The sequence below is a fragment of the Penicillium malachiteum genome, assembly GCF_028827825.1.
Source record: "Penicillium malachiteum strain IBT 17515 chromosome Unknown utg000005l:1.0-9002435.0:326005.0-9005861.0, whole genome shotgun sequence".
In the NCBI taxonomy this organism is placed as follows: Eukaryota; Fungi; Ascomycota; class Eurotiomycetes; order Eurotiales; family Aspergillaceae; genus Penicillium; species Penicillium malachiteum.
Genome location: NW_026643099.1, coordinates 5,999,255 through 6,017,735, shown reverse-complemented (window position 1 = coordinate 6,017,735; position 18,481 = coordinate 5,999,255). Strand labels below are relative to the sequence as shown.

The 18,481-nt window shown below is 45.9% G+C and overlaps 11 protein-coding genes across 11 annotated transcripts; 5 read left to right on the top strand and 6 right to left on the bottom strand.

Moving 5' to 3' along the window:
* Positions 1-406: 406 nt before the first annotated feature.
* Positions 407-645, bottom strand: N7483_012229 (uncharacterized protein; the record flags this gene model as incomplete). The annotated part of the gene is made up of 2 exons (XM_057095656.1): positions 407-582; positions 618-645. The coding sequence occupies 2 exons, from the start codon at positions 643-645 to the stop codon at positions 407-409; spliced, it is 204 nt and encodes a 67-aa protein (XP_056941627.1).
* Positions 646-1,197: 552 nt separating this feature from the next.
* Positions 1,198-2,216, top strand: N7483_012228 (putative meiosis protein MEI2; the record flags this gene model as incomplete). The annotated part of the gene is made up of 4 exons (XM_057095655.1): positions 1,198-1,355; positions 1,417-1,639; positions 1,703-2,119; positions 2,178-2,216. 4 exons carry the CDS (start codon positions 1,198-1,200, stop codon positions 2,214-2,216), a joined length of 837 nt encoding a protein of 278 aa, XP_056941626.1.
* Positions 2,217-3,054: 838 nt separating this feature from the next.
* On the top strand, positions 3,055-3,668 carry N7483_012227 (uncharacterized protein; the record flags this gene model as incomplete). Its single annotated transcript, XM_057095654.1, has 2 exons — positions 3,055-3,257; positions 3,332-3,668. 2 exons carry the CDS (start codon positions 3,055-3,057, stop codon positions 3,666-3,668), a joined length of 540 nt encoding a protein of 179 aa, XP_056941625.1.
* Positions 3,669-3,780: 112 nt separating this feature from the next.
* las21 (mannose-ethanolamine phosphotransferase LAS21) lies at positions 3,781-6,710 on the bottom strand (the record flags this gene model as incomplete). Its single annotated transcript, XM_057095653.1, has 6 exons — positions 3,781-4,343; positions 4,397-5,380; positions 5,448-5,818; positions 5,877-6,004; positions 6,068-6,356; positions 6,517-6,710. 6 exons carry the CDS (start codon positions 6,708-6,710, stop codon positions 3,781-3,783), a joined length of 2,529 nt encoding a protein of 842 aa, XP_056941624.1.
* Positions 6,711-7,318: 608 nt separating this feature from the next.
* On the bottom strand, positions 7,319-7,818 carry N7483_012225 (DUF2423 domain-containing protein; the record flags this gene model as incomplete). Its single annotated transcript, XM_057095652.1, has 2 exons — positions 7,319-7,455; positions 7,638-7,818. The coding sequence occupies 2 exons, from the start codon at positions 7,816-7,818 to the stop codon at positions 7,319-7,321; spliced, it is 318 nt and encodes a 105-aa protein (XP_056941623.1).
* A 353-nt stretch (positions 7,819-8,171) lies between these two features.
* Positions 8,172-10,198, top strand: N7483_012224 (uncharacterized protein; the record flags this gene model as incomplete). Its single annotated transcript, XM_057095651.1, has 7 exons — positions 8,172-8,399; positions 8,466-8,667; positions 8,735-8,806; positions 8,860-9,176; positions 9,284-9,389; positions 9,447-9,672; positions 9,742-10,198. The coding sequence occupies 7 exons, from the start codon at positions 8,172-8,174 to the stop codon at positions 10,196-10,198; spliced, it is 1,608 nt and encodes a 535-aa protein (XP_056941622.1).
* Positions 10,199-10,818: 620 nt separating this feature from the next.
* Positions 10,819-11,591, top strand: N7483_012223 (trafficking protein particle complex subunit; the record flags this gene model as incomplete). The annotated part of the gene is made up of 4 exons (XM_057095650.1): positions 10,819-11,045; positions 11,110-11,227; positions 11,306-11,395; positions 11,460-11,591. 4 exons carry the CDS (start codon positions 10,819-10,821, stop codon positions 11,589-11,591), a joined length of 567 nt encoding a protein of 188 aa, XP_056941621.1.
* Positions 11,592-12,022: 431 nt separating this feature from the next.
* On the bottom strand, positions 12,023-13,499 carry N7483_012222 (malate dehydrogenase; the record flags this gene model as incomplete). Its single annotated transcript, XM_057095649.1, has 8 exons — positions 12,023-12,163; positions 12,227-12,371; positions 12,433-12,517; positions 12,594-12,971; positions 13,035-13,122; positions 13,189-13,299; positions 13,400-13,431; positions 13,487-13,499. 8 exons carry the CDS (start codon positions 13,497-13,499, stop codon positions 12,023-12,025), a joined length of 993 nt encoding a protein of 330 aa, XP_056941620.1.
* A 1,521-nt stretch (positions 13,500-15,020) lies between these two features.
* On the bottom strand, positions 15,021-15,756 carry N7483_012221 (uncharacterized protein; the record flags this gene model as incomplete). The annotated part of the gene is made up of 5 exons (XM_057095648.1): positions 15,021-15,192; positions 15,262-15,386; positions 15,451-15,474; positions 15,553-15,647; positions 15,705-15,756. The coding sequence occupies 5 exons, from the start codon at positions 15,754-15,756 to the stop codon at positions 15,021-15,023; spliced, it is 468 nt and encodes a 155-aa protein (XP_056941619.1).
* Positions 15,757-16,148: 392 nt separating this feature from the next.
* N7483_012220 (DUF2015 domain-containing protein) lies at positions 16,149-16,600 on the top strand (the record flags this gene model as incomplete). The annotated part of the gene is made up of 2 exons (XM_057095647.1): positions 16,149-16,203; positions 16,281-16,600. The coding sequence occupies 2 exons, from the start codon at positions 16,149-16,151 to the stop codon at positions 16,598-16,600; spliced, it is 375 nt and encodes a 124-aa protein (XP_056941618.1).
* Positions 16,601-17,083: 483 nt separating this feature from the next.
* Positions 17,084-18,263, bottom strand: N7483_012219 (U2 snRNP complex subunit HSH49; the record flags this gene model as incomplete). Its single annotated transcript, XM_057095646.1, has 3 exons — positions 17,084-17,746; positions 17,813-18,188; positions 18,244-18,263. 3 exons carry the CDS (start codon positions 18,261-18,263, stop codon positions 17,084-17,086), a joined length of 1,059 nt encoding a protein of 352 aa, XP_056941617.1.
* Positions 18,264-18,481: the final 218 nt, after the last annotated feature.

Here is an 18,481-nt window from a genome sequence, read left to right as displayed (position 1 = left end):
CGACTCTAGTTTAACGACATATCTTGACCATCCACTATCCTCATCTCCTATGCACCAGCATTTTACCCAATGAAGGAAATGAGGTGCAAATTATGTTACTATCTGTGAAACTTGGCCCAATTACCACATTGGGAGATTATTTTTACTAACTTTTATATCTATCTTTGTTGTAATATGTCCACCAAAGAACTATTGACTTTGTTCATCTTTGAATCTTCTGTGGACATCCAATTACACCGTTGCAAATTTTGACCAATATTGCAGGTGTTGCAATGAAGAAATATGCCCTCTCTATCAAAATCAACCAGTCTCCCACAAGGGTCAACTCGTGAGTCACCAAGAGGACTATGACCGTTGATTATCCTAACTGATCCCCTGACTATGTTGATGGGTCTTCAGATATGACTCAACAAACTGGAAGCTCATAAGACGTGTTTGCGTTTCCGGTCACAGAATCACACACCAACACGCCAACACGGGCAGCGGATTTGTAACAGCATCTCTCCATCACCACAGGTTCAAGGATAACCTGAAGATGGCTGCCGTCATAAAGCTCTTCACATACTACGGTGACACCATATCCTGTAAAAAACTGCCAAAAGCTAATATATACATACTACAGGGATCTGTGCTCCCAAGAGGCATGGCGGTTGCCCAATTCACATGTCCTTAAAAGGCACCGCTGTCAAGTATCTTGATATAGGCCACTATAATCCAACGGCCATTCCCTCAAGGGGCACCTCCCTCAGGGAATAATATAAAAACTACCCTGCAATTGCATTATTCTAGGCCGCAATCTCTCCCTCTCAGAGAACTGCCGCCATTTAATTTAGTATTTCCTAAAACAACACGACGACCACCGCTGCAATCGCATCGTTTCAGGCCACAATCTCTCCATTCTGTATTCAAGCTATCTCCCTCCTTTTTCTTCCTTTGTTTTTCTTTTACCCCCACCCTTTTATTGCCATTCCTATTCCTCGACTACCTTCTTCTTGATCCAGCTTCACAGCATCTTCAAAACAAAACACCAGCCCGTCCTGTCCTGTCTTGGTTTTCTTCCCCTTTGAATCTTACAAATATCCTTCAATTCTTAATTCTCCTCTTCCATTCCCTCCCTTTCCCCTTAATTTCATCTTCTATGTGTTAGTGCTCAAAAGCATCAACAAATTGAAAAATTTCAGTCTCAACTAGGTCATCATGTCCGAGCCAATGGATATTTCTTCTTCTGGTGGATCCCACCATATTGTGAATTCGCGCCAGACTCAACTCGAGTCATATGGATCAGTGAGACTCGAGAATCCAGCCCAGGAAAGATACCATGATGCATCTCTCATGGATATCGACATGACGCGAGCGTAAGAATCCCACCTTCGGAAAATCATTGTGGAATCTGACCTCACTAACTGATTTATTTAGTGAATCATTCGTGTCGACCCAGGAGCAAGGTCGAAACACCGAGTCTGCTGGAACTGTTTCGATTCCTGGAGCTCATCATTCAATCCATGCATTTGCTGCCCCGTACAACTACGCTCCGCGAACTCTTAATCGACCTGCTAGGTTTTACGATCGCCGATTCTTCGTGTCCAATGTTTCCACACATAGTTCACTTTTTGAGATCGCGAACTTTTTTCACACAAACGTAAGTAGTTGGTGTCACATTTCCTACGTTCAGTAAGAGAATAACCACTGACTTATCTACTAGGCTGGTCCAAGTGTGTGGGGTCCTTACCTCGAGGAGGTAAGCATGCACGGTCATTTCTGGGTTTATATCTCAGATGGCCGACATGCGCGGCGGACAATTGCTCAAATGAAGACACGGTACCCGAATTGGCTCATTCAACCTGTAGGCGTTGAAGACTTCCACGCTCAGTCTCATTTGGATACCGGTATGTTCGGTTGGAGCGCGGACCTTCTGGTCGACATGCGCTGCAGCCCGAAGCTGGTCGCCGACGAAGCCCTTCGAGAAATATGGCTGCGATTGGCGCTTGACTGTGCGGGTGCCGCAGGAGATATTCAACTGGTCGGGGTTGCGGATAGCACGCACATATATCGTGTGCGATACCACGACACTCGTCAGGGCTTCAATGCCCTGATGAGCCTGAACACGGGAAGCACCGAGGTATGGTTTGATCTTTATATTATCAAATATCAGGGCTTTAACTGACTACTTCTATTAGGATTTCCGTCTGGAGATTCGCCCATTCTCCAACGGCTGAAGGCGTAGTTGGGGGCTTAGGAAAACAAAAAAAAAAAATTAAACCCCCAAAAAAAGGATTGAAATTCAAATCAAATCCATCCTCTCGCGAGGACTGCTCAGGGTATCAGCGTTCGGTTTCATCTTTATTTTTCATTCCTTGTAATCTCTTCACTCTGACTTTGCCTGAGCTGAGTACATCGATTCAAGTTTCTCTTGCTTGAGCCTATTCCTTGGAATTACAAGGAGTTTAGACCTATGCAAGCTATTTGAGATCTTTTAGTGTCTTTTTTACTTTACCCATATTAATCTCTGACTTTTACCTCATCTGTTGAGCTGTAGTCTCCCATGCGCGATGGACTTGGGCGATACCTATGTATCAGATTCAATGTCCAAGTTTGAAGCGTGACTCGGAACATTTCTACTTCTCCTGGAGGTTCGAGCTGTAAGTTTGGAAATATGTAGTAGCAATTTTAATATGATGTCTACGGGTACATATATTCAAACCTACTTTCTTTGAGTTCAAGTTGCATGCTATATGCACATGCCCAGGTGTGCCTAGTACCACCTCCAACTTTGGACGATTAGTACTACTGCTGTATGTTCACTATTAACGAAATACTATTATACAGCTCCCTGGTATATCATGCCAGTGCCTTTGAGTAGAAACCAGAGGCATCTGTATGAAACTTGAATATACTACTAGTAGTAAAATTTGTATTTCGTGCGAGTGGTGACAGCAGTAGGGGACAGACATCGGGAGTCAACTGGTGAGTGATTACTTGGCAGATGTGGGACCCGCGATTCCAAGGTTGAATTCTCCCTCTTGACAACATTTAAACATCTCACATCCCGGAATTATGGACACTCAGGAGATATCAGCCGTTCACTCAATACTCCATTTGATATATCATCGCAACAAAAATCAGCACAAGAGAACGAAATGGTGGAAATGGCTATCAATGCTGAAGCGCATTACCTCCCAGCTAGAGTCGCTTGATTCCGCAGCTGCAGAACGTTACCAGCAGCACTTGGCGGCACATCTAATTCCTCGATGCTACCAGTATGTTCGGCCTGAGCTTACATCAGACTCTCCGGATCAAATGATAGAGCGAAGACGCGTACTAACTATTGCAGGGCATTTTCTACTGTGGTCGCTGAGAACCAGTTCTCCACATTGGGCATAGCCCTTTTGGCGGCACTGGCACGTCTGGCCAAGGCTAGTGGAGCCGATCGCAAAATGGCAGCAGTGCCTAAGTTGAAACAAAAGAAAATCCCTGTTTCTGTTCCATCTGAAGATCGGGGTGAGCGTATCACTCGGAGTGAAGAGGATGAACAGCCTGGTTCGACTAAAATACGTGAATCCTCCAAGAAAGAGAAATCTTCGAAGAAAGCATCTAGCGCGAAACCCGCAAAGAAGACCAAGAAGAAGAAGAAAGACGCCATCGATGACCTTTTCAGTGGTCTGTTCTAAACTTTCTAGGCGTTTGATTAAATACGGTTACAAGTCTGCAAGAAGGTGCAGGTGCATAAAGCAGGAAGAAGGTCATAGTGCACAAATTTGGAAGTTCTATATGGCATGGCATTCATCCAATAGATCGCTTCTGAAGAGCGGATAAGCCGATCCCTCCAGCAAGATTGATTATAAGATGATTCACAATCGCCCATGCCATGGAGTACAAGTATTTGGGTGAGAAGACAGTCCAAATGAACAGGTGGGCTCTCAATACTGTACAAGCCGCCATCACAGATACCAATGATGCGGCAACGTGGAAGGTTAGCAACGCGGCAGAGCTATGATGTTCTACAGTTCGATATGGCCGCAGCAGCTGGCTCTCTGAAACCCACCAAATAGGGCCAGCCCAGTTGCTCACAATCATCAACACGCCTACCATGATCACACTATAGCTGCCAACTCCGTTGTACGCGCTCGACAAATCCAATGAAGAGATTGAATTCGAACCGCCAAAGGCGAAAAATGTCATGTATTGCATGACAAGCGTCGTTAGTGTCACCTCAATACCGTTCAAATTCATTGTGGTCAGCATCAGGGCTTGGAGACGAAACACAAGGAACATTGGGAGGTTTGTAGCTCTCGACTGAGTGATCAGAAACATATTAAGCCCCTCATGGAAGAGTTTGTTCGATGCTAGATTAAGATCAGCCGAGATTTCCAAGAAGAGAAGTGACGTGAAATTCTACCTTTTGTTTTCTCTGGGCGATTCGGCGAGAGGATTTCCAGAAGCATAAAGCATGCAATGCCCGCAAATACGATTCTTGCCTGGAACACCAATGACAGCGCATTTGGACATGCCTCCACAATACGCCACAGAAATGAGTCAGTCAATAGCTCCGGAGAATCATTCGCCACAAAGTTCAATTTGAACATAAAGGCGAGGGCCGGTAGAATCAATGCACCTAGCTGAGGCAAAATTGAAGACGGCAGGCTCATAAGAAGACCCCGACCAGCATCTGCATACGTGAGAATTATCAGAGTCCACAGAATGGGAAGATGGCCTGGCAAGAAAGTGCGAGAGATGTCTGGCTCTGCTGTAAATTTTTGGCCAGTTTGATTCCATCGTCGAAGCACTCGCTGGCAAACGAGAAGACCAACTGTGGATATCTGGGCCCAGTTGAGGCCGCAAACTCTGGCTTTGAGATGAGAATTTCTTTTCAAAGAGGTTGATTTTGCGTGCAGATAGAACAGCCAACCTGAACAAATCCAGTACCAGAATTGCTGCTCTTCTTCAACATAACTGCTTGCGAACATAATACCCCCATATCCCAGTACCAGAAATGCTAGGAATCCGCCTGCGTATGTCGATCTGGCACAATCCTTGTAGACAATGGGCAAAACAAGGAGCATTGCGACTCCAGTGATGGAAAGGCCTAGCCATAGTCTGAAAGTGTTGTAGTTACTGGCGGTACTGCTCATCACATTCTGAGTGATTTGCGAAAATCGCTCTAGAATGGGCCGTGCAGTTTGAAATGTATCATCTGTTGCGTCTTCACCTAATACTCGATGAATTTGTGACCATGTACACTGCGCGTCTTGAATTTCAGAATCTGTAGATGCCAGACAACTCAAGTCGGTCTCGTGGTCAAACGGGACGCCAGGAAAAGTGGCTTGAAGTGTATTCAGTAATTGTCGGGCATTCCGATATAGAACACTAAGTTTTTGAGACTCTAGCATCCAATTAGTTAGCATAATTGAACCGGTAACCTTTTCCCGTCCGAGATCGAGATAGCATACCAGAATCCCACAGATCCAAAAACTCAGGAATAAATACTCCCAGACTGTTCAGCGGAATAGGCAGACCGAGCAATCCAGCCAGTGTCGGAGTGATATCTGCCTGTTCAACAGTCCGATAATATTGGAACTCATCAAATGGTTCAGTGTGACTTTCTAACTCGAGTCCCAGAGTCTCAAATTTGGGTGAGATGAACAACAATGCAGGGGAAGTTTCGCCTGCTGATGAACCGCCGTGGTTTCCAGCATCATTCATTCCATGATCTCCACATAGGACGAATAATGTGGATTGAAGATGAGGCTCTTGTTGCATTGCTGTATACACTTCTTTTACTACGGCATCCATCTCTTGGTGTTTTGATGGCATAAAAGGGCTAGATGGGGTCAGACATTGTCTAATAGAGGAAAAATCCATGGACAGTTGAAACTTACCTCCTTGGACCTGCTTTGTGGCCGATGTGATCAAGACCAAGGTAATGCATAATGAAAGCAGACCAGTCATCCGCTGCCAGCTCAGTGGATACATGCCGAGTGACATTGTGATCTACCTCAGTAAAATCCTTTTAGGCAAGATCCATTAGCTCAGAGGTCCAAAGTAGGGGAATTTGTCACTCTTCACTGACAGAAACAAAAAAGCTGGTCGTTCCATCTGCTCGATCAAACATTCCTGGAAACAGTTTAAGCCACGTATCATCTCCATACATGACGAGTCGATCATCCCGAGCCTTGAGTTGTGCAAGCCACGTATCCTGGTAGGCAAGAGTCGAGCTGGTATCTGACTCTGCGATGTTTAGAATCACATCCAAGAACGAGGGCACAGAACCAGTGGTTATCGCCTTCAATCGAGGCATGGTGACTGTTGGAGAACTGGCATGAGCTGTGAATGGCAATCCAGCTCCAGCTCGAATCAAGCTAGAACAAAGTCAGCATTTAATGTTCTCACTTTATTTAAAATATCACAAGGCCAACCTTTGAGTAAATAAGAATCCCGATTCATTCGAGTAAACAAAATCACTATGAACCCCCTTTTTAGCGATCCGCTCGGGACTTAAGAGTGTGATAATGACTATACCTCCGCAACGCATCCACCACCATAAAAATGACCTTGTCAAAGATCGGAGTCACATCTGAATCTGCTTCTTCAAATGTGGCTAGACCAGGAAGGAGTGGTTTATAGGGGAAGAACCCGGTAGAGAAAGTGAGGATTCCCACCAAAATTAGAACATTGGCGAGCAGAATTGCCCACCTAATTAGCGGTGTGATCATGACACACTCCGAGTCCTCATGAAAGAGAAGATAAATTGGAACATTTAAGAGCGTGGAGGTTTTGGGTCCTCACGATGTTCAAGTGTTTACAATGATGCCGATACTTGGCGATCACACCGCCTTCATATCATACCAGTTGGTCAGTTGGCTTATATACCATGATATATTATATTCTTCATATAGTTATGAACATGAAATATTCAATGCACATGTGGGTATTTAAATCACATGTCTCTAGTATAATTCAATGAAATATAGAGTGGGCTACAATCCATGGATATGTTGGGAGATGGCTCGAAAATTGCCAAAAAGCATGGTTTGCATCTTCAAGTTGCCACCCCGTCTCTACCTCTTTGGTCTATATGTGATAAAGATGATCTTATGTTCAAGTTGCATATATATGCAGTACTACATAGAATAGGAAAATCGAACACTCGAGGACACGAAGTACATTAAGATATAATCAAGGAGAAATCAGTCCTGAAAATGATATAAGGAGCAAGAAAAATATGATGTCTTTGAATGACTCCCAACGCCGTTTTCCCTCTGCTTGTGTCGGGATATAGTATCTCTCCTATATGTTCCCTTGTTGTAATCAAAGTTCATATTCACTTCCTCTTGGAGATGCCCTTACCCTTAGCAGGGTGAGGCTTGAAAGCAATCGAGTTGCGGGGCTTCTTGTTCTTCTGCACCCGGGACTTAGATCGGGTCTTTGAAGTTGAAACCTTGGTATCGACATCCATCTCTGTAGAGAACGCAAGGAATCGGTTAGCCATGCTCATATTTCTCTCATAAAATAATAAAACTCCATGGACCTACTCTCATCCTTCGCATCTGAACTTTGGTTGGCTGTGATTAAGTCAGTAAGACGTTGACGGTACCTAGGTAGGAATGAAGACATCTTCATATCATATGGATCGCACATACCATTTTTATCTTCCTCCAACTCCATCTCGGACTTCTCAACCTGGGGTCGAGGTTGCGATGCGATTTCTTGGAGTTTGGCGGCCAGTCGCTCGGTGCGGGCGTCCACCACGGGGCCAAAGAAGACCTTGCGCAAATTGGCACGGTTGCGCTTACCAACACTGGCACGAATACTTCTAGCCATAGTAAATATGAAAAATTGTAGAATTGAAGTGGGAATGAGTAAAGAGGAGAATGAAAATAAAGTCAAAGAGGGTGAAACTTGAAAGGGACGATAAGGAAAAAGCCGCTAATCGCATTGTGTTTGCAACTTTTTTTTCTCTCTTTATCGCCGGTCTTATGTCATCATCCCGGAATCCGTGAACCACAAGTTGCGACAAGAGAGAAACTCGATCGATCTTCACTTCTGCCCTTTTTTTTCTTAAAATTTTCGAGCTTGTTGCAGTTCTGCAGCGGGACTCGATTGACATGCATGTCTGCAAATCCCTAGGATCTGGCCTGGTACATTACACCTGAGGCCTTTCTCTTTCAGACGTGATGGCGTCCGGCGAGTCCTCTGAACTTCCGCGTCTGGTGACTATCATCAAGACTTTGACTATCCCACAGCTAAAAGATCTCTTGCGCAATGAGGGTCTTCCAGTTTCCGGTTTGAAGGCGGCTTTGCAAGTGCGCATTATCGATTGTTTGTCTTTCCCCCATCCCTTCTCCGTTGCCCGTTCCCCTCAACCTTATCTTGCGCGCACTTGGATGTCCTCACTCCGAACGGTTCTCTCGTCGTCCAGGGAGATTCTATAGCAATGGCTAACCTATATACCCATCTTTCAGATCTAGAGCGTCTTTGTCTCTCAAATGGCAACAATGTCCGGTTCGACGCCCTCCGCCGGCGTATTCTACAGACGCATATACCTGGATCGACAGTCTTCCAGGCGAACCCAAGCCCCCCCGTATCAGCACGCACCCGCTGCACAACAGACCCCCTCTCAGCCACGATCTACACTAGGGAACTCTATGTCACCACATCCACATACTTCTGGTTTGATTCACTTCATCCATTCGAGTCTCAAGCTTAGAAACTGGAAATAACTGACAATTTGTCACAGGTGCTATCATCTTCAAAGACAGTCCCTTCTTCACTATTCTCGCTCCTCTTACCCCAGTTGTGGAATGCAAAAGTAAGATCCTCTCGCCTCTCTCTTGCAAACTATCAGTATCTCACATTCATCAGTTCGGGAACAGACCCGGGATAGTGTAGAGCTGAAGGTGTTCCTCTCTCAGACACACGTCGCCGAGTTGGAGAAAGACCCCAACCTCCGAGTGATGGTTTACTGTACTGCCGATTCTGGGCTTAAACAGTTCACCAAATCTGACATTGCATTCCCCCACCAAGTGGAGTTGAAAGCCAACTTGGATGAAGTCAAAGCCAATCTTCGGGGTTTGAAAAATAAGCCAGGTACCACACAACCTGCAGATGTCTCGAACTATCTGCGCAGAAAAGTGAACTACCCGAATAACATTGTCATGACATATGCATTGACCCAAAAGGCAAGCTTTTCTTAACTCACTCTCACATCCACATACTCTCTCTTTTGCCCTACTTGATCGATCAAGTTCCTCGGAGATTTTTCTTTTTTTACTGACACTTTAAATAGAAATTCTTTGTCTTAGCCAACATGGTTAAACAACATCCTGTGGAAGAACTCGTTGCCCAGTTGAAATCTCGCAAGCTTATCTCCAAGGAGCAGGTACTGCGAGAAAGTAAGTGATGTCTTTGGGATTGGTCCATCTAGATCTGGTTTCTGACTACTAGTATAGTGAAAAATCGGGCAGAAGATTCCGACATCGTGGCAACATCGAGTATCATGTCTCTCAAGTGCCCTCTATCCACCCTCCGCATCCAAGTTCCCTGTCGCTCTGTGGTCTGCACGCATAACCAATGCTTTGATGCATCATCTTTTCTCCAACTACAAAAACAAGCTCCAACATGGACCTGTCCTGTATGCGCCAAGGCAACCAGCTTTGAGTCTCTACAAGTGGACCAGTAAGATCTCGCCCCTGATTTTTTTTTCTTCCGTGCCGTATAATTGTAAATCTGGACTGACTTGAATAGATATGTGGATGAAATTCTCAAGTCCACTGAATCAGACGTGGATCAGGTCGTGGTAGAGCCGAATGGAGACTGGTCTCAACCAGATAATTCCAATGCGGCGAAGCTGGCTGGAACAACACCAACTACGGACGATGACGATCTCATTGAGATCAGTGAACCCAGTCTCGGCACAGTGAAGCAAGAGCCCATAACTTCGAATATTCTCTTGGAACGGACACCGGCTCAGTCCAGAGAAACATCAACCCCGTCCTCCGCCGTTCGAATGTCCAGCAAGAAACGTCCCGCGCCGGTTATCGACCTAACTGCTAGTGATGATGAAGATGATATTAATGAATCCCCGGGTCCTCCATTAAAACGGCCAATACTAAACTTCGGCCGAGGGCCTTCATCACAAGATCTTCATCAGCCGCCTGCCAGCAGTCCTTTAAATGGACGACCTTATCCCCCTTCACTTTAAATGGGTCAAATGCTTCACAATTCTCTCTTGGCGGCCTTCACTTCTACATCTTATCCGTTCTAGCTTACTTTTATTTTATCATGTTTCGTACGCATCATGCCACGGTGTTACAGGCGTGAATCTGGGTATTTTCTCAAGGGCTTTATGAATAACGCAAGGCAATTGCGCAGATTCTTCTCAACATGTCTTGAAATATTTCTATTTATTGATTTTAGTTACATCCTTTGATATCCTGAACAAAACAGGAACAATCGAGGAATTGATGGAATGATCTGTTAATGACTTAAAGTTAGTAATATTTCACGTATTATGTATTCCTAATTATCGTTCATATATCAGTCGTATCAATTTCATAATACTACTCGTATACTCCGTAGAGTATATGCACCTATGCATGATGATATAGCTCCTGTAGTGGGAGAGTCATGTGGCGGAGGAGCTCGGCAGTGGGTCAACTTTGGAAGTTGGAACTCCCAGGGGACTTAGATAACGAGATAATCCAAAACACTCCGCCAACATCCTTAAACCCCCTCCAACCTCCAAAGCCACACCTCTTCACGTCTTGGAACTTATTTAATACTCCGACCATACACAATACCTCTCCCCGGAATATCCTCAACATGTCATTCGATGCGTCAGCCTCCCTGACCATCTCCGATCCAAATGCGCGCGCCCTAAGCTCCTCCTGCTTCGACTTCCTCCTTATCGAGTTAGTCCCAATGGCTGAACGTCTAGCCAAAGAATTTTCCACAAATGAGAAGAACTTGGAAGATGAAGAGATCCGTGAAAGTACATACTTCCGTCTTGAATCGCTAGGATACAGGGTTGGGCAGGGTCTTGCGGAAAGGTGATTCGAATCGATTATACCAGCATGGTGTAGAAGTTCATTCGCTAATACCGATTTTTGATAGATTCTCGCGTGATCGTCCTCGTTTTACGGATAATCTGGATGTTATCAAGTTCCTTTGTAAGGATTTATGGACGGTTTTGTTTAGGAAACAAGTCGATAATTTGAAAACGAATCACCGAGTATGTTTTCTCATGGGATAGGATGACGCCATTACTTGGAGTGATTGGGATACCAATACTAATATCTGGCTGGCTTAGGGTGTCTACGTATTGACAGATAGTGCTTTCCGGCCATTTGCCCGAATGAGTATGGCTGTGCGCGGTGAGGCCATATCAATGGCACAGGCTGTATGAGGCTCTTTCCAACTGAAATCCAAGGCATCGAACATGACTGATCTTTCTTCCCTTCTAGTACTTATGGTTCCCTTGTGGGATTATTCGGGGTGCGCTTGCGAATCTGGGTATCAATACCACTGTCCAGGCGGAGACGTCAGATCTTCCTGGAGCGACGTTTCAAATCAAAACAGTGCAGGTTCGGCCGTGAGAGGATATTCATCCGTGTATTATCCCAATGAGACAGCTACGATGTTGTGTCCTAGTTCATTTTCTATCTGTGACAGCCTTTTCCCCAGCTGGACTGGGCTTGGATAAGCTACTCACAGTTGGTCAGAGAAAGAATCGCATTCTTCAATCTAATTATTATAACTACTTTCAAAATAAAGAAAAGGAACGAGTTGATTATTAAAGATGTTGATCATCGTTTGCATTCATGATATCTCCTAACCATACGGGAATTGATTTCCATGCTTGTGTTTTCGTAATCTCATATGCTCACGCTTAAAGCCTATCTTTCCGGGAGAATCGAAATTAGCGAGGTTCTGCTATTGTTGAAGCCAGTTCAACTGTTGGGGTTTCGTATTCTTGGCATCAATTTGATACCATGATGAGGGGAGGGGAATAAGGGAGAGGGGTTTATTACTTGGTAGCGGGGTTCTTGATGAACTGAACACCTGTCTCAATGTTGCCCTGGAGGCCCTTGATACACTCGTTTAGGAGCTCCTGCTCACGGGCAGTGATACCATCCAACATGTTGATAGCCTTCTCGGCACCGTTAGGCTATGGCATTCCACGTTAGTATGTATGTCTTGTAGGGTCACTTTAAGAGGGTCAAGAACTTACGCCCAGCTCCACGGGGGTGGAGAAGAACTCGACACCAGTGGCCTTGACAATAGCATCACCACCGGTAACACCAGGTAGGTAAACGAATGTAGGCTCAACAATTCCCTTCTCGCCCTTGAAAGCCTTAATGACAGCCTCGGCAAATCTACTCTTCATTAGTAACATGCACTTCGTTCCTTTCCAATGGTAAGAAGGGGGCGACAAACCGGAAACCAGCATAAGCCATAGACAGAGTAGCAGAACCAGCACCATCCTTGGCCTTCACAACCTCATCACCACCGAATTGAACACCTATTGGAATGGTCAGTGAATGGGACAAACAACGACCAGCAACAGCTAGCACTTCGAGGTAAGGATTATCACATACGGTTAACCAAAGCCTCATACTTGTCAGCGGGGATCTCGAAGCTGGGAGAAACCTTGCTGAACAGAGGAACAATGGTGGGGCCAGAGTGACCACCGATAACAGGGACAGTGGCGTCAGAGGGGACCTTCTTGCCAGAGTACTCCTGGGTGAAAGTCTCGGCACGGACAACGTCCAGGGTGGTAACACCGAACAGGCGCTTAGGGTCAAAGACACCGGCGGCCTTGAGGACCTCGGCGGCAATGGGGACAGTAGAGTTAACGGGGTTGGAGATGACCAGAACGAAAGCCTTAGGGCTGTGCGCGGCAATACCGGTGGCCAGGTCACGGACAATACCGGCGTTAATCTTGAAGAGGTCATCACGGGTCATGCCAGGCTTGCCTATTATCGTGTTTAGTGACCCGGTCGCGTTATAAAGAGAGGGGGAAAACGTGTGATACTAACGGGGAATGCCAGCAGGGATGACGACGATGTCGGCACCGGTCAGAGCGTTCTTCAGGCCATCATCCTTGGGGAGGTAGCCGGTGATTTTCTGTCGGGCTAATTAATATCCTGATTCCCTGTATAGTTATTGAAATGTTTGAATAGAGAGACCTACGGCAGTGGAGGAGATGTGAGACAGGTCAGCGGCAACACCGGGAGTGTTGACAACATCGTAGAGGGCGAGCTCGTCAATGAGAGGGGAAGCCTTAAGCAGGAGGGAGAGGGGCTATATATTGATAGAATTGATTAGTCTCGGTGCCGAGATAAATAGTAATGGGAGTGGGTGGTTAGGAGAGCTTCGATAGATCACCGCAGCGTGAACGTACCTGGCCAATACCGCCAGAGGCGCCGAGAACAGCTATATAATTGTATTAGTTTGATGATAAATAGGATTGTGAATGATATGAACATACCAGCTTTAACCATGATGAATGAGGGTTGAGGATGAATGAGATGAGGAAGAATGTTGGGGAGGGGAGAGGGGAAGGTACCGGGTTTATAACAGTGGGGGGTACACCGGACGGAGGGGCAACTTTGTAGAGCAAGAAACCCCGGAATTGAGCACAGGCACTTAGGTAGCTGGTGGGACCGATCTTGGGACCTTTCCGGAGCTTTTACTACATTGTAACATAATATACACTATATAATAAAGAGTTATTCTTATTTAAATGCTAGATTAGTGAATCTTTTGTATGTCTAGACATTAATTTTTATCAATTTTTTTTATAACTATTTTCTGTAAATGGACTTCGGTATGAAATATGTACTACATCTGAGTATAGTCTCAACAATTTGAAGGTTCTTAAGGGTCCTATTGAGTATCTTATCTATCTATACTAATCAACCACTTAAATTGAAGAGATATCTAACAATTAGAAAAATGACATGTAATATTATCAATCTTATGTTTAAATCAGACATATATATTGCATAATAGATGTAAATCAGTGCATATATTGAAGCATTTTTTGTAAACTTGTCGTTGAATAAGAGACCCACTCACTGTATACCGGCATCTCAAGTCGGCTTAGACTGGGTTTGTCAGCGTTTGACAGCAGAAATACCTCAGTTGACTGCCTATAGAATAGCCTATAGATACCTAATAGAGTATCATGATGTACCTAGGTCCATCGGTAATAAAGAAACTCACCAGGCAACATTCCCAAGGTTCCCCGTGTCAATGGATCCCAGATGGATCCAATTCCGTTCAATTCCCGCATGATTCTCGTCTTCCCCGTGAATCCTGCTTCTCTCCCCGGGTTTCATCATCGGTACCTCGGGAAAAGGCGGGACCAACTGCATCATAATCCTTATTCCAGACGCCATCAGTGCCCGCTCAAAATATAACATCATACCCCCTCTCTCTCCGATGATTTCTCCCTTATCTCCATTGGTCCAGACCCGAGGCTCAAATGATGAATAGTCCCCATCCTCCAATTCGGCCCGACTCGGTTGGTTTAACAGATATCGGATTTAATTCACGATATCTACTCCATAAATGACACTCCCAAGGCTGAGATCTTTTCCGCGTTTTACCTTATAATCGTCATCATCACACCTAGTACTCCATAGCTAGGATGTAACTCGGGTGGTGTAAAGAATCTCGGAGACCTCGGGACCGGATGCCTCTTACGGGACCGGATGCCTCTTACATGTATATGCTTCAACTTGAAATATTTTCATGTGCTTGATTCATTCATTGGATTTGGATTTGTAGTCTCTCTCCCTCAAAGGGAAAGCTCCAATCGAGCGGTGCTCTTTTTCCGGGAGACATTACTGTCTAGATAGTTTACAGGAATGGTCCCGCCAATATATCCACCATTGATGGCATAGTATTCCAGAACATTTAACATCTCTGGGATGCCAATCAACTTTTGTTTTCCACGGTGGCCCTCACTCTACCCATTATTCATCCCCATAGCAACATCATCCTTTTCAGGCATATATTTACTCGGAAGCCTCAACAGCCTGGGCCTTGACACCACGAGCCTTCTTGGCGGGGGTATCCTTCTTGGCCTGCTGGGACTGGCGGATAGCGCTGACACGGGCAACGGCCTCCTCGCGGACATCGGCACGGTAACCGTTCTTAGCGGCGAGAGTAGCAACACCCTTGTAGATCCTGTTTATCAATTGCGATTAGACTCTGTTATCGAAGATACTGGGGATTTGCAGAGTTATGGTTCCTTACTTGCGGGTGGAGGTCTTGGGGCCGTAGTTGACAACAATCTCGGTCTGACCGGGCTGCTGGGGGGTGGAGGCCTTCTTGGCGATAACGGTGACACCGCCGTTCTCAGCGGCCTGGACACCGATGGCCTATTGTTGTAAAATATTAGAATTCGTCGTGGTCAACATTTTAAAGATTCGTGGTAAATGATACCTTGTTGTTAGCGAAACCGGCGTACTATAGAAAGAGGGGTTAGTCATACAATTCCACCCTCAACAGACCAAATTGAATTTCAAAAAAAAAAAGAGAACGTACCTTGAGGGAGTGCTTGTTCTGCAGGTTCAGGGGGTCCCGGGAGAACTGGGAACCACCACCGGTGTTGCGGCGAACCAGGTAAGCATTCTGGCTGCCTGTATTAACACATCAGCCTCTAGATCAAGAAGTAGAAATCGAAGTTGAAGCCTTACGGGTCAGTTGCCAGACCAGCTCGTTGGAGACGTTTGTGCGTTCAGCGGCCATTGTGATGAACTGATATGGGGATGATTAGAGGTCGGATCACTGCGCGTTGTGTGAAGAGATTCATAATTTCCCGATTGAGCCTCGCTTAAGCTCGCTGCTTTGGGAATGGACTCGACGCCTGATAATTCAGGAAACTTTTGGGAAGCGTTAATTAACTAACTAGTTATGTAATGCGTGTGTCCGCTTTATGCCTTATATATCAGGCTACACACATCCGATGACGAATGCATGTTACTCTGATTGCGGAACGCGAGTCGCTCTTGATCCTTTAGGGATCTTCGGATCTCAAAGATACCGCGGAGATTAATTTCACCCCCCTTTATTACCCTTCTTAGGGGCGCTTGCCTTTATTTTGATCATACTGGGCTCATCAAACTGCTACATTGCCCATCATGACCTACACTCTTTTCTATGCGCTCTTGTTCTTCGTCATCATTTCAGGCACCAGTAAGTTCAACACAATTCTAACACCTTCTCCCTCGCACGTCCGAATCCACCAACTAATTCCCGATAAAATCATTCAGGTCTTTATCTCACTCGATCTCGATGGATTCCTTTATTGCCGGCCCCTGATCAACTCTACCATCGCCTCCCCTCGAGCTTCACAAGCGATCTCGAAGCCGGCCTGAGTTCGTCGCAGTTCGACATCAGCGCTAATATCGCCGAGGGGGATTCCAGAGCTGGTCTTGATCAAAGGGCGAAGGAGGAAATACGGAAGATTATGAGAAATCGCAAAGTCAATTTTGATGAGGCTCGACGAATCTACACCGAACAGCGATTCGCTCGAAATAATATTGGTCCGGATGGTCGTCCGAGGGATCCGAAATTCGTCTCGTTTTCATGATTTCTCGCTTTCTCTCGCTTCAAAGATGAAGTGCATTCATTCATTCATTCAATTTTCTTCTTTCTCATTGAGCCGGTGGTTTGCTTATCTTTCCCATGTCCCATAAGCCGTATTTCCATATGTTCTTATCTTCCCTCTAGCACTCGATTGTATCCAGAATCCCATGCAAGTGATTCATTGAGATATTCTCCCAGTAGTACTAAGTCATGTTTGCCGAGTCATTTACATAGACAGACATGGATGCGAGAGTTGGTTCTTCATTAGTTAAGGGCACATGCCTTTCATTTTTAGTATAAACTGGTAGCTTGTGGACATAGCTAGATTGCCATAAGCCAGATGTAAATAGGGTATCCCATGAAAATAAAAGCTTTTTCTTGGCCCACTTAGTTATCGTTACCCAATTATACAACAGGATGGAGGAATTAAATTTGAAGAGCAATTGAAGGGGCAACATGTCCCATATTGAATAGATTGAAATTATACTCATCGACCTCCTCCATATCCAGGTGGCTGGAAACCTGGTGGTAGTGGAGGCGGAGCGCCTGGAGCGCCGCTTGGTGGCCCAAACCCAGGCGGAGCAAAGCCGGGCGGCGGTACGCCTTGTGGGGGGTATGCTTGCTGCTGGCCGGCACCACCGAATCCAGGAGGAACAAAGGAATGGGGCCCTCCGTACCCAGCCTGAGATGGAGGTGGGCGAGCAGGCAATCCAGGCGGTGGGGTGGTGAGGGATGGAGCACTGGGGGCAGCTCGGGGCTGCGGAGGAGCGTTGGGGTAACCAACGGGAGGCATGCCTCGACCAATGGCCATTTCTGATGTCTGGGGAGCGGTGCTCACTGGACGAGAACCATCTCCATTGGGGATTGCAGGAGTCACATTGGGACCTGTGCCAGCTCCAGAAATCGGGGTAGATGGCTGTTGAGTTGGCGGCCGAACATTGTGCTTCCGTGCTTGTGCCGCCAACATTCGTTCTGCTTCGTCACCATGTCGCTCTCCTTTACCATCCTTTTTGTAGGCATATTGTACCGAGACTTGCTTGTTCATCAAATACTGTCCGTTCATATTGGTGATTGCCGCATCGGAAGACTCGAAATCGGCGAATGAGACAAATCCATAGCCCTTGGACAAATTGTTATCGTCGCGAGCGATCTATGCAGCTGTTAGTAATTTTCCTACAATCACCAATTACATTCAAAATGCAAGGATGGTTCTGACCTTAGGAAGGCTGATGAGATTGCCAAAGCGACTGAATGTATCGTAGAGAACTTGCTCGGCGACCATGGGATCGAGATTGCCAACGAAGAGCTCTGCACCAATCTCCACGGACTTTTGTTTGTCGGCCGAGGCCTTGTTCACGCGAATAGGTTTTCCAAAAAGACGAATCCCGTTCATGACCCTTGAAGCGTATTCTGCATCCTCCTCACTAATGAATTCCACGAAGCCGTAGCCTTGATGCGATTGCGTGACACGATCTTTAGGCAGATGGACGTTGACGATACGACCAGCCTGGAGCATGAGCTCCCATACTAGGCTATCCGATGCACGTTCATCTAAGTTTCCGATATAAACAGTCGCCTCCTTGTCTTGTTCCCTGTACTTGGTTAGCTCTGGGAAATTCAGCACGGACATCTGGAGGGAGGTCTTACCAATGCCTTGCGCCAGACATGACGCCGACCAGTTAGAGTAGAAATCAGTAAAGGTTGGAAATAAAGAAAGAAGGAAAATCCAAAGGGGTTGAGGAAAGATGTGCGCGACCAAGGTGGTGATGGTAGTGTAAATTGGTGGTGGGTTAAGCAGAAGAAAGAATCCCTCGAGCTTGCATATCGGTTTTCCGCGCCGAAAAGTTTGGAACCTGGAGCATCTCTCTCCCGCAACTCCCATCGT